General features: G+C 53.1%; 1 protein-coding gene across 6 annotated transcripts; it reads right to left on the minus strand.

The window, feature by feature from the left end:
- Nucleotides 1–407: 407 nt before the first annotated feature.
- On the minus strand, nucleotides 408–13,878 carry SLC25A45 (solute carrier family 25 member 45). 6 transcript variants are annotated; one of them, XR_007518278.1, is made up of 8 exons: nucleotides 11,838–13,878; nucleotides 6,587–6,670; nucleotides 5,649–5,692; nucleotides 5,481–5,552; nucleotides 5,028–5,213; nucleotides 3,124–3,382; nucleotides 1,289–2,973; nucleotides 408–1,044 (listed from the first exon to the last, which is right to left on the minus strand). XR_007518278.1 is itself a non-coding variant. In XM_049892464.1 (8 exons), exons 3-8 carry the CDS (start codon nucleotides 6,621–6,623, stop codon nucleotides 2,708–2,710), a joined length of 864 nt encoding a protein of 287 aa, XP_049748421.1. In that variant the 5' UTR covers nucleotides 6,624–6,670; nucleotides 11,838–11,962; nucleotides 13,497–13,878; the 3' UTR covers nucleotides 1,066–2,707. The 6 variants fall into 6 exon arrangements, 5 of the variants coding, with proteins under 5 accessions (XP_049748421.1, XP_049748420.1, XP_049748419.1 ...); XM_049892464.1 differs by lacking the exon at nucleotides 408–1,044 and having other exon boundaries at nucleotides 1,066–2,973; nucleotides 11,838–11,962; nucleotides 13,497–13,878; XM_049892463.1 differs by lacking the exon at nucleotides 408–1,044 and having other exon boundaries at nucleotides 1,066–2,973; nucleotides 11,838–11,966; nucleotides 13,497–13,878.
- Between the last annotated feature and the right edge of the window lie 34 nt (nucleotides 13,879–13,912).

Below are 13,912 nucleotides of genomic sequence, written 5' to 3' on the forward strand. Positions count from 1 at the left end.
TATTTCAGGAGGTAGCATATGATCAGGAACCGATGGTGTGAAGGAAGAATGGGAATTCCAGCACACTTATCTGTGCTCGTGAGGAACCTATATGTAGATCAAGGAGCAGTCATTCAAACAGAAGGGGATACTATGTGGTTTAAAGTCAAGAAAGTTGTGTGTCAGGGTTGTATCCTTTCACCATACTTATTCATCTACACGATAAGCAAATAATCTGAGAAGCTGTACTATATAAAGAATGAGGCATCAGGATTGGAGAAAGACTCATTAACAATCTGCAATATGCAGATGACATAACCTTCCTTGCTGAAAGTGAAGAGGACTTGAAGGACTTACTGATGAAGATGAAAGATCCCAGCCTTCAGTATGGATTACACCTCAACATAAAGAAAACAAAAATCCTCACAACTGGACCAATGGGCAACATCATAATAAAGGAGAAAAGATTGAAGTTGTCAAGGATTTCATTTTACTTGGATCCACAATCAACAGCCATGGAAGCAGCAGTCAAGAAATCAAATGACGCATTGCATTGGGCAAATCTGCCGCAAAGGACCTCTTCAAAGTGTTGAAAAGCAGGGACATCACCTTGAAGACCAAGGTGCGCCTGACCGAAGCCACGGTGTTTTCAATCACCTAATATAGATGTGAAAGTTGAAGGATGAATAAAGAAGACTGAAGAAGAGCAGAAGGCTTTGAACTGTGGTGTTGGTGAATATTGAATATACCACGGACTGTCAAAAGAACAAACAAATCTGTCTGGAAAGTACAACCAGAATGCTCCTTAGAAGCAAGGATGGCTAGACTATGTCTCACATATTTTGGACACCTTATCAGAAGGGTTCAGTCCCTGGAGAAGAACATCATGCTTGGTAAAGTAGAGGGTCAGCGAAAAAGAGGAAGACCCTCCATGAGAGGGACTGACACAGTGGCTGCAACAATGGGCTCAAGCAGGGCAACGACTGGAAGGATGGCAGAGGACCGAGCAGTGTTTCGTTCTGTTGTACACAGGGTCATTAGGAGTTGAAACCAACTCAACGGCACCTAAAAATAATAGAACACCATTTTAATTGAGGTGAAATTCACATAAAATTAACCATCTTAAAGCGAACAATTCAGTGGCATTTAATATCCTGTGTTGTGCAGCCACCACCTCTGTCTAGTTCCAAAACATTTCCATCATCCCCAGAGGAGACCCCATCCCTACAAAGTGGTAAAACTCCCATTCCCTCCCTGTAACACCCCGGCCCCTGGCAACCACGGAGCCACTTTGTTTCTATGGATTTACCTATTCCGGATATTTCATATAAATGGGATCATACAGTATGTGGCCTTTTGCATAACGTTTTCGAGGTTCATCCATATGGCAGCAGTTATTAGGACTCCATTCGTTTTTATGGCTGAATATTCCATTGCATGGACGGATACGCCGCATTGTGTTTATTCAGTTATCCACTGATGAACTTGGGTTATTTCTATCTTTGGCTCTTGTAAACAGTGCTGCTATGAACTCTGGTGTACAAGTATCTGCTGGAATACCTGTTTTCAATTCTTCTGGGTATATACCTAAGCGTGGAATTGTTGGGTCATCTGGTACTTCTATATTTAACTTTTTGAGGCAGGACACTGTATCTTAAGCTTTAGTGTGCATAAAAGTCACTGGGAGACACAGATTTTGGGCTGTCATTCTCTGAGATTGACTCAGTAGGTCTGGGTGTGGACTAAGAGCTCCAGAAGGTACTGATGCTGGGAGTCCATGAGCCGTGCTTGCATGACTGCTTAGAAACTTGCAGGCCCTCACCCATTGTGTGAGTTATGGTGGAGGCTGGATTGCTGTAACAGAGACCTCAGAACACAACAGTTCAGGGTGGGTAGGTGAGCTGTGCTCCCATCAGGGTGCCTCCCACACCCTCGCCATCCTCCAGGAGTCACCATTTCCAGCCAAGGGATGGGCAACTCTGCTCACATTTCTCTGACGAGAACATAACCATAGGGCCCCGGCCAGCTGCAAAGGAGGCTGGGAAATGTAGCCTTGCCCTGTGGCCACATGCCCAGCTGCTACACTGTGACGATGGGGGAAGGGGATGGCGGGTTCCGGGTGGCCCAAGATGTCTCCAGCACACGATCCAGGGGTCTGACCCAGGTGGATTTGAACTTCGGCCACTCAAGGGAGTCTGCCACAGCCAAAGAGGGGCCCCAGTTAGTGGCCAGTAGAACAGGGTAGTAAAATAACAGGGGAGAGGGAGAGAGGACGTGACAGGGGAGATACGTGCTGGGCCGCAGAGGGGAGGCTCAAAGAGCTCTTTAAGAGGCAAAGCCCCAGGACTCAGTGTCCGAGGGTGCGGGAGGTAATGGGGCCTGTGCGTGGGGGGCAGGGGCTAGAAGGTCACCAGCACCACTTGCTGATTTGTTTGCACCCTGCTGTCCCTGCTTCACGGAGGACACAGAAAGCAAAGGAATGAAGGCTGGGGGTCTGAGACCAGCTCTGGATTCCGGTGAGTCCAGGCCCCAGGCTACCAGTCCCCACCGCCATCACCCAGCCCCAGTCCAGTGTGTGAAAGGTCCCTTGATGGGATGAGGTGGATGGTACAATGGGCTGAGCCTCTGGCATCTGCATTGCAAGCTGGGTGCTTTCAGCCCGGCCTCTGATAGCAACAGTGGGTGGCAGGCTTGCTGCGGAGCTGCTGGCAGGGCCTGGCCAGGCTCATCACCACCAGCGGAGGAGATATTCATAGCTGAGGAAGGTGATGGCGTTTACAGGGAAGGCGCGGGCGCTGTTGATGGTGATTCCCCGGAAGAAGACTCCCGGTCCTTCCTGCCGGACGCTGCTCACCATGCAGTCCAGCACCCCGTGGTACACCTTCCCCTTCAGCCCATCCATCTGCATACGGCACTTGATCACGTCCAAGGGCGTGGCTGTGACCCAGGAGGTGATGCCGGCGCAGCCCCCTGCCACCAGTACAGTGGCTGAACCTGGGCAAAAGAAGCCAGGGCAGGGGGCCAGAGTGGGATGCTGGAACACAGCGTCTTCCCCAGGCGTCTAATCCTGCCCCAGCACCCCTGCCTGGGCCCAGCTCCCTGCCCCCAACTGCTCACTCCATCCTCTGGGGCCACTTGACTTACTGGGATTCTGGCCCTTTGGGGTGTACTGGCGGCACAGCCATTCGTAGGTGACAAAGTAGATGCCCAGCGTGGGGGTGTCCCTCAGCATCAGGGTACCAGACCCTCGGAGCAGCCCCTGGGGCCCTTCCTTCTGGAGGATGGAGGACACGCAGTGCAGGGGCCCCCGGTAGCGCGGCTGCAGGCTCCCCAGCTGGACCTTCGGCTCTGTCTGGTTTTGCAGACGGACTTTGACCAGGTCAAAAGGAGCCAGGCAGTAGGACTGTAGGGAAGGAACAGGAAGGCCCTGGTCATGGTCTGCTTACATTAGTAAGAGGGGTAGCGTCTCCCTGCTGGAGCCACCCCAGCCCCCATGGCTGTACTCAGGCTCTCGCTCACATGGCTGGGCCTCACCCTGGGGATGGGTCAGGGGGCCCTGATGCAGTGTGGACCACCCACCTCCCTTAGCATCGGGCGCCCTGACAGAAAGCTTCACTACCCCCCACCATGCAACAGCACTGTGCACACCCGGCACACAGCTGGCACGCAGTAGGCACACAGGATTATTTTCTCAGGAGCAGGGGCAGGTTTCTAGTATCCGCAACGCCAGGGGCAAGCGTGCATTGCATTTACAGTGAGCAGGTCAGAATAAAGGATGTGGCCTGGGACCGTGAGTCACAGTACAGGACTGACCCTGCCCAGGGTGAAGGAGGCACCTGGTCAGCACGGTTCTAATGACAGCCCTTTGCAGGCCACCTCTGAGGCCCAGAGGGGCAAGCCCACCACCTCCAAAGTGTCCCAGCACAGAGACTTCCAAGCATGGGAAGCCGGGTGACAGGTGGAATTGCGTGGGTTCCAGGACTCCTATCCATCGGCTGAAGCAGATGGACACAGATGTGGGACAGTACTGGGACTGGCCCCAGGTGAGGGTTGGTGCTGGGGGGCTGTGGATGGAGGTTGGGGGCAGTCAGGGGTTTGGGTCAAGGAGGCAACTAGGTCAAGATAAGATGCCAAGGTTTAGAGAGGATAGAGGCCCACACCGAGGGGAGCATAATCACTTGGGGGCTATGTGTCTTGTTTTGTTTTGCACCACGCCTCCCTCTCAAGAAGGGGCAAAAGAGAAGCCAGGCTTTGGTGGTTTCATTAATCATTCATTTATTTGAATGAACAGCCTGACTTTGTCCTTTGTCCCTGCACTTGGCTTCATCAAGTGTGTTAGGAGCATTAGGTCCAAGTAGACAATCACCAAGGGGCCTGAGGAGAGTGGGACAGAGCCAGGCCTGCGCCCTTCTGCCGGCTCAGCCTCCCCACTCAGCTCAAGGTCCCTCCAGTACCTGAAGGCCCCTCTTCCCTCCACCACCTTCTCAAAACCACGCACTAAAGTGCCAAGAACAAAGACCAAAAATAAATGACTGAAGTCACTTAATGATTAATACCCAGGACATAGGTGGTGCCAGGGCCAGGTGAGGGCTCACAGGTCGTGGCCACCCAGACACAGGGGTTGGCCCCGAGCTCTGCTGGGGATAAAGGTCTATGGCTGAGGCTATCAATTCCCAAGAGTCAAAGGTCACCTGGGGGAGAAGTCTCCCCACAACTGTGGGGCAGACAGGCCCCCGTGGAGGTGGGCCCTGGCTAATGTCATTTATACCTGCCCCCACCTGAGTTCGGCCCGCTCTTTTCTCCACACCTCTGCCCTGAGGCTGGCAACCTGGAAGGCCATGGCCCAGCCAGGCCAGGTCCAGGGGAACAGCTGGGAGCCAGCCATTTCTGTATGGCTCCTCACTACCCCCGCTGGGCAGCCTGCCTTCTGCAGCTGTGGGGCTGCCAGAGGGGGCTGGGAGGGCAAGGCTTGCACTAACCACGTGCTGCCACCAGCACTGGGTTCACGTGTGTGTGTGTGTGTGTGTGTGTGTGAGCGCTCCCCTCACCTGTACAAACCCCCCGATGCAGCCTGCTATGAAGATGTCTGTATAGCTGGGAGGCTGGGACCGCCGCTCCTGGTGGGTGGTAGACGTGAGTGCCAGCAGGACATTGCTGTAGACCCCAAACAGGACGGAGTTGACTATGGCTATGCTGGCGATGGGGAAGCTCATTCCCTTGAAGAAGCCCAGGATCTGCAGACACAGCGATGCAGGAATAGGCGGGGTGTCGGGCTCCCCTTTGCTTGCTCCTGCCTGGCAGGGCCTCCTCTGGCTGCAGGAGGGGGGCAGGCTGAGGGCAAGGAAGGCCACCCTTGGGCAGTAAGTTACCACCCATCCTCTCTCCTCCTCACAGCCCCAGGTCGGGTCTTCTCCTTTCCAGGGGCAGAGCCCCGCCGGAGAGGGGAAAGCTTGCACCAGCTGCCTAGACGCCTCCCCCCCACAACAGAAGTGGTCCCGCACCGACTCATGTTGGTAGATCTGCATAGCGCAGTCGAAGATACCACGGTACTTGCTCTGTGACTGCAGCCGCACCTGCAGGGGGACAGGCACGCAGGGTGGTGGGTCAGCCAGAGACACCCCCCGAAGCTCAATGCAGGCGAGGTCCCCTGGGACCTTCCCCAGGCTCACCTTTATAGTGTCGAAGGGGTGTCCTAGGATCAGGCCCAAAGCTCCTGTGGTGACAAGAAGGTGCTATGAGTGAGGGCACTCATGCCAGGCTGAGGAAAGGCTCCAGGCGGGAGGGAAGGGGCTGGGCTACACACACACCTGCGGCCCACTTTCCTGCCAGACTCCTGAGAAAATCCAGCTGCCCCACCACCACTGGGCCTGCCTCCCACCAGACACTACATGAGGAAGGTACAGGGTCAAAGGGAGTGAGACCCCCTGAATCCTGCCTGAGGCCTCACCCAAAAGGCAAGAGCCCACCTAGACCCACATGTCCTCAGCTGGGCAGACCACCAGGGCCCCACTGGCTCGTGTGACTGTGGGACTCTGGAATGACTCTCCAATTTTCAGCTTCCTGTCCAGGCCCCGCCACCTCCCCTCCCCTGGCCCTAGCCTTCATAGCCATGACCTGAGCCCCAAGGCTGGCTCTGGATCTGGGGGAGGTTCAGTACAACACCTCTTCCTCCTAAGGGGGTGTCACCCAGCTGGGCTGAGTCGGGAAGTATAGCAGGCCACAGGGCCCAGGAGAGCAGCCCACTGCCAGATAGGGCAGTGGCCCAAAAGGGAACTCAGGACAGCAGGTGAAGTCACAGGTGACCTTGACCCTTGAGCCCCACAGCAGGCGGAAGAGCAGGACCTGGAGAGCAGGGCTGCAGGTCAGGGTGCCACGGGGGCTCCTGGCCTCGGTAGGTATCAGGCACTGGGCAGTGAATTGCAGAAGCCCCTCCTCCACTCCTGCGCCCTCCTCTCATTCCCCACCCCCACCCCCCCAGCAATCCCCAGGAGCTCCCCAAGACAGCTGGCTCTGGGCTGCTCCAGGGAAACTAGGACTTTGGCCTCAGTTGCTCTGATGTCACCCCACCCTTGGGGGTGACGTGACAGAAGGAAGAAAAATGTCTCACCAGAGATCCAGCCAGCCACAAACTCTTCTGCAGGCATTGTCCTGGATACAGGGCAGGAACTGGAGGCTCCGGTGCCAGGAGAAGCTGGAGAAAGTTGACTTCAGCCCTCTCCCTCCCCCGGACCCAGTCTGATAGCCTCCCACTAATGTTTAACCCTGGGTGCAGGGGTGAGAAGTGGCCCAATGCCCAGACCTTGGGCAGCCAGGAGATGGGAGAGCGCCAACCTTGGTGACTAAACTGGAGGAGGTGCACAGGGCAGGAATGATGGGTGCATAGTGGCCTGACCTCCCCGACTGGCTGACAGTGGCCATGCTGGGTCAGGGAGGGCAACCAGGCCCCAGCTCCTGATTGGAACCCCTCCAGGGCTGCCTCCAGTCAGCAAGGTAAGCCGCTGGGTGGTACAAACAGTTAATGTGCTCAGCTACTAACTCACAGATCGAAAGTTCAAGTCTACCCAGAGGGACCTCAGAAGAAAGGCCTGGCAATCTTACTTCCCAAAAATCAACCATTGAAAACCCTATGGCTCACAGTTCTCTGACACACACTGACCGAATGGCAACTGGTAAACTGGTAGCCCGTTAGCCCGGCCCAGACTCCCAGTTGTTATCCCCACAGAAACACACCAGGCTGCCTGCTCCAGGACAGGCAGCGAGGCTGTCAGAGACAGAACCACGGCCACCAGGGGGCAGCCCTAACCTGCAGTCACCTGCGGCACCGAGGAGCTGGGTGGGGGCCGGAGAGGGACAGGCTCCTGGGAGTGACTCACCAGGGACCTGGAGCCTGTCTGCCCTCCCTGGGGCTGTTTATGACTCTGAGTGTGAGTCATAAACCAAGCTCTCCTGGGGCCTGTCCCCCCTGACCCTTGCCCAAACCAAACCCACTGCGGTCTGGTGGAGGAGTAAATAGAGTAACCCTTATAGGACAGAGTAGAACTGCCCCGTAGGGTTTCCAAGGCTGTAACCTTTACTGCCACATCCTTCTCCCTCTGAGCCACTGGTGGGTTTGAACCACCAACCTTTCAGTTAGCAGTCGAGCTCTTAACCACTGTACCACCACAGCTCACCCCTTTTCCAGGACGGTATAAATGTTAGTGTGTCTACAGACCTGGGGGTGGCGGGGGTATGGCTGCCCATTTCTCCTTGGACAACTTCAACCCAAACCAACACAGCAGGGACTGGAACCTCCTTCCCTGGACACCAGGGGGAGGGGAAGGCTGGAAGAAGGGGGGGTCTTCTTTCAAGGCACTTCTGCCTATAGAAGTCTGTGAAGGCCCCAAACGCAGTGGCAACCCTTGGTGCCTCTCTCTTGCATCCCACCCCCAGTCTATCAAAAAATCTCGATAATATTATCATCTAAACAGATCCAGAATCCAGACCCTTCTCACCTCCTCCACTGTTGCCACCCTGCCCCAAGCCACCATCATTACCACTTGCGTCACTGCCCCAACCCAGTGGTGTCACTACGAAGGTGGGGGGGGGACTTGTGAACCACACCAGGTGACACTGTTAGAGGGCATGACACCAAAATGACTGCCTATAAAGTTTTTGTGCAGTGTTTCAGCAGAAAGTTATTATTTTTATAAAAATATCCCCGTAGCGGCGGCTAACAGACACATGAGGAAATGGTCACGATCATTAGGCATTAGAGAAATGCAAATTAAAACTTCAATGAGATATCATTCCACCCCAACAAGACTGGCATTAATCCAAAAAACACACAATAGTAAATGCTGGAGAGGCTGTGGAGAGGCTGGAACACTTATACACTGCTGGTGGGAATGTAAAATGGTACAACCACTTTGGAAATCGATTTGGCGCTTTCTGAAAAAGCTTGAAATAGAACTACCATACGATCCAGCAATCCCATTCCTTGGAATACATCCTAGAGAAATAAGAGCTGTCACATGAATGGATATATGCACACCCATGTTCACTGCAGCACTGCTCACAATAGTAAAAAGATGAAAACAATGTAGGTGCCCATCAACAGATGAATGGATAAACTGTGCCACGTACACAACGGAATACTATGCAACGATAAAGAACAACAATGAATTCACAAAGCATCTCACAATACGGATGAATCTGGAAGGCATTATGTTGAGTGAAATTAGTCACGAAAGTACAGATACTGTATGAGACATGATTCTAAGAACTCAAGAAATAGTTTAAATACAGAAGAAAACACTCTTTAATGGCTACGAGGGTAGGAAGGGAGGGAGAGGGGAATTCACTAACTAGATAGTAGACAAGAATTATCTTAGGTGAGGGGAAGGACACCAAGTCAGGGAAAGTCAGCACAACTGGACTAAACCAAAAGCTCGGAAGTTTCCTGAACACAACCCAGCACTTCGAGGGACAGAGTAGCGGGGGCTGGGGGCTGCAGACCATGGTTTTGGGGGACATCTAGGTCAATTGGCATAGTAAAGTTTATTAAGAAAATGTTCTGCATCCCACTTTGGTGAGTGGTGTCTGGGGCTTAAAAGCTAGCAAGCGGCCATCTAAGATGCATCAATTGGTCCCAACCCACCTGGACCAAAGGAGAATGAAGAACACCAGAGACACAAGGAAAATAATAGTCCAAGAAACAAAAGGGCCACATAAACCAAAGACTCCAACAGCCTGAGACCAGAAGAACTAGATAGTGCCCGGCTGCCCCAATGACTGTCCTGCCAGGGGAACACAACAGACAGTCCCTGATGGAGCAGGAGAAAAGTGTGGCACAGAACTCAAATTCATGTAAAAAGACCAGACTTAATGGTCTGACTGAGACCGTGGGCCATGTCTTACAGGAGCCCCCAAAGACATGGCCCACGGACTCGTTGTTAACTCAGAGCTAAAACTACTCCCAAAGCCAACTCTTCAGACAAAGATTAGACTGGAATACAAAACATAAAATAATACTTGTGAAGACTGTGCTTCTTAAGTCAAGTAGATAAAAAAAAATTACACAAGGCTAAATGAGCAGCTCCTGTCTGGAGGCAGGATGAGAAGGCAGAAGGAGATAAGAGCTGCTTGAATGGACATGGGAAACCCGGGATGGCAAGCGGGAATGTGCTGTCATATTACAGGGATTGGAACTAGGGTCATACGACAATATGCATATAAATTTTTGTATGAGAAATTAACTTGAGCTATAAACTTTCACCTAAAGCACAATTAAAAAACAAAAATCCCTGTAGCTGATCACACAAAACCGAAGAACGTTTTTCTTAGGCCCAGCTTACATGTATCAATGTACGTACAAGGCTAAAGCTCTGTGCTAATTTACTTTTTGTACCTCCGAATAGAGCCCTGGTGACGCAGTGGTTAAGAGCTTGGCTGCTAACCAAAGGTCAGCAGTTCGAACTCACGAGCCAGCCGCTCCTTGGAAACCCCATGGGGCAGTTCTACTCTGTCCTGTAGGGTCACTATGAGTCGAAATCGACTTGATAGCGACGGGTTTTTTGTTTTAATGCCCTCTGGTCAGAGCTGTCATTATTACCCAGTTACAGTGACACTTCAAGTCACGTGGTTAGGTCTGAGCATGCTACAGGCACGCAGTGTTGTTTTCGCTGGTGCTGCTGTCTTTACGGTCACTGATTTTGTCAAATTTTCTGATGTTTTAACTATAAAATTGCAGTAACCTGTATCAGTAACTTTTTGGAGACTGAAATAGTAATTAAAAGAAAAGAAACAGTGACATATAAATTACAATCTACGAGTAACAACATTAGCACAAAAAACATCACTAAGAATTCTTTATGATCTGGTGGGGGAGGAGGTCCACGGCGGGGGGCGGGGGGACGCCAATCCTAGGGATGCCACTTTCCCAGCCGGCCTCCCTGCTTCCGCCCCCATTCCAGTCTGTTCTCCACAGGGCAGCACAGCCAGAGGGGGCACTTCAAATCTACATCAGATAAGGGTTTCTCTGCCCAGCTTCCTGCAATGGCCCCATCTGCTCAGAGCAAAACCAAAGTCCTTCCTAGGACCACAGACCATCCCCCACCACTGCCACCCGTGTGCGGCCCCACACTCCTCTGACCTCATCTCCTGCCACCACCCCCTTGCTCCGTCTACTCCAGCCACCCTGGCCTCCTGACTCTTCTTCAAGCACACTCCATCTTTAGGCCTCTGCACTGTCTGTTTCCTCTGCATGAACTCTCCCTCACCTGAGCCTTGGCACACATAGCACTTCTCAGGAAGGCCTGCCCTGATCATCTTGGTCAACACTGCCATCTGCCCATCCCCTCCAGCGTGGTGCTGGGTGCCCCTTCCCTGGCTCTACTTTTTCTTTTTTTTCATTGCACTTGTCACCTTCTGACACACCAGGTCACTGACTTGTCTGTCTGGGCAGGGATCTCTGGCTTTTTTGTTCACTAATGTACCTCAAAGGCTCAGTACAGTGTGTGACACAGAGTTATTGCCCTCAAAGGCTCAGTACAGTGTGTGACACAGAGTTATTGCTGTTAGTTGCCATCAAGTCGATTCCGACTCATGGTGACCCGTGTGCAGAGTAGAACTGCTCCATAGAGTTTTCTTGGCTGTGACCTTTCGGATGGCCAGGCGTGTCTTCCAAGGTGCCTCTGGGTGGTTTCAAACTGCCAACCTTTCAGCTAGTAGCCAAGTGCTTAACCAGTTGTTACCCAGAGTCTCTGTGGCACAGAATCGGCATTTAAGAAATATTAGTCAAATGAATGAATGAATGATGGATGGATGGATAGAAGGGTCAGGGAGCAGTATCAGTAGCCAGCCCTGGGGCTCAGTTCTCACTCCCCACCTCTGAAGGACCCAAAAGAATGTAAAGGACCCCCAGCACCCCCACCCCGGGTCTCATGGCAGCTTTGTTTCCCATTGGATGCTAAGGACTAGTCCTGTCTGCTTACCCTTCTCCTCTCTCCCTCTGTGAATAAAGCAGAATCCATCCACCCTGCTACTTTCTCACGACTGGACAGGTTTGAGGGGGCAGGGCCTTATCTCCAACCTCCTCCCTGGCACGGCCTCAAGGACCTTCCTGACTGCTGGTCTCTCACAGAAGGCTGGGCTGCAGTCTTGGTTCTGTCGTCACCCTGACTGACCTTAGCAAAACCCTCTCCGGGCCATGGTATCCTTCATTGCTTGCATACAAAGGAAGGGCAAGCCCAGATGATTGCTATGGCCAGGGCCTCTCAGCTCTAAAGGTCTGTAGTCCCCCCAGCTCCTCATTTCAGAATGGGCCCCCCTTCCTTTCCAAATTCCACCACACCAACCCAGTTCAGCTCATAATTACTCACCTAGAGCCTTGCAGAAGCAAAGCCCATCCACCGGCTGGCTCTTCTCCAGTCCTCCTGCAAATCTTCCCTGGCAAGGGAGTGCTCTGAGCTGGTCTCTCTAGCTCACAACCTCTAAAACGTCCTCACTGCCTGCCAAACCAACCACAAATCCCTCACCCTGCCATTCGAGGCTCCCTGACACTGGATGCCACCCCACCTTCCCAGCCTCACCTGTTGTACCCTCTTGTGCCCTGGGCTTTCCCGGTGTCCCAACCATGCCTATGGAGACCTCGCTACCAGGAATGCATTTCCTCGCTGGCCTGCCTGCCCTATCAGCCAGCACCATGTGTAGGCTTGGAGACTCTCTCCCAAAGCCCCTCCTCGCTTGCTTAGACCTGGGTTCTAGTCCCCACCCATCCCCACAACTACACACACCTGTCAGCTTCCAGCCTTGTGATTCAATATTTCCAATCTGGTTTTCTTATTCATAAAACAGAGATATAGCACTTCTTAACGTGTTACAAGGATTAAAGCACTCAGAGAAGAGTCTAGCACATAGCACACACTCGACGAACGGTAGCTGCTCTTACGCTTAGTTCTACTTACAGGGTCCAGGAGGAGGACGTGAGGTGACACACATGAAAATGCCTAGCCCAACATCCAGCACACAGTAGGTGCTCAGGAATTGAGGCCCATCCTCTTCCTGCTTATAGTTTTTAAAGCTCGAGGCTATTCTTTTGTCTTATGTAATTTTAAATATGCTTTTCTCCTGGACTTCTCTCCGCTTTCCCTACACTGTCCAATTAAACCATGATATAAGCTTTCTGAAGGCAGGGACGTGTCTCCCCAGGGTCTCTGTACCCTGATGTAGCACAGGTCCCGCACACAGTAAGCACCCAACAACACTGACTGAACTGTTTCCCCACTTTGCTCTAGCTGGTTTAGGGAGGCACAGGGTCATTGTGTCCTGGTCTGAGGATCCCAGAGCTGAGAATCGGGACAGAAGTGCCTGTTCCCACCGCACCCTCTCCTCTCCAGCCCACATTGAGCTTCCTAGAGCCCTTAGGTCATGCTACAAGAAAGACACATTGTAAGGGGTGAGCCCCTGGGTCTTGGGAAGGCAGGCAAAGAGCTGTTTCTAATATTGAGGAAACTTGGGCTCAGTCAGGAGCTAGAACTGCCTTCCAAACTCAGGGAATCAGGACAAGTTGAACCCACTTCCCCAGCTCAGGAAGGCATCATAGACCCGTCTGTCTCCAAGATCTATACCTCAGGCACACACATGCTGGGGCTGCCAGGACATGCTGGTGACGTGACCCTGGGGATAGGTGGCTTCACACCTGCCTCTTTTCTTTGGGGCCCCATCACCACTCTCCAGCCTAAGAATGCCTCAAGTTCTCAGGTTGTGTGTCTAAGATAGCGGGTGCCATGTGACTGCTCCCTGGGAAAAACAGGGAGTGTGCCTGGCCTGAGATTCTAACACACACATAATTGGAGAGTGGCAAGGGCCCTTAGAGGTCATCTACTGTAACCTCGTTTGGCAGATGAGGAAACTGAGGCCCGGAGTGGAGGTGGCACCTGTGCAGATGGGTCGGGACCGGCCCAGCCTCCTGCCCTTTGAGGAGCCCATTACCCTCACGGCGCTGCACCACCAGGCCGCTGCCTGCATCTCTTCTTTACCCAGCATATCGCAGAGTGTGTCCCTGACACGTCCGAGGAGGCATCTTCATTTTACAGGTGAGAGCACCAGCCCCAAATGACACGGCGTGTGGAGAGCTCGCGCTTGCACCCTCGATTTCCTTGAACCTTCACCACACCCTGTCACAGGAGTGGGCGGTGGGCGACTCGTCCTCGGTCACTTGGGCTGGTGTTGAGGATGATTCCTAATACGGATATCCTGGGTGTGTAACTAGAGTCGCAAGGTGGGATTCCGGGCCATTCCGGGCATGCGCGGGCTCTGGAGGGGGGGAAATGTTGGGCGCCCAGCAGTGCGCGTGCGCGGCGGCCTCGGGCTCCGATTGGCTCCTGAGGGCTGGGGAGGCGTGGCCGTACGCTCAGCGCTTTCTCCCGCGGCGGCTTCCGTGTTGCCGCCCGAG

This window comes from Elephas maximus, chromosome 7, assembly GCF_024166365.1.
Source record: "Elephas maximus indicus isolate mEleMax1 chromosome 7, mEleMax1 primary haplotype, whole genome shotgun sequence".
NCBI classification, from domain to species: Eukaryota; Metazoa; Chordata; class Mammalia; order Proboscidea; family Elephantidae; genus Elephas; species Elephas maximus.

Excerpts from the sequence above, each read along its gene's own strand:
- SLC25A45 (XM_049892464.1), bottom strand. The coding sequence starts at position 6,623 with ATGCCTGCAGAAGAGTTTGTGGCTGGCTGGATCTCTG. Across the intron at positions 5,693-6,586 it reads TGTGGCTGGCTGGATCTCTG|GAGCTTTGGGCCTGATCCTA; the intron begins GTGAGACATTTT and ends TTGTCACCACAG. Across the intron at positions 3,383-5,027 it reads GCATCGGGGGGTTTGTACAG|TCCTACTGCCTGGCTCCTTT; the intron begins GTGAGGGGAGCG and ends CCTTCCCTACAG.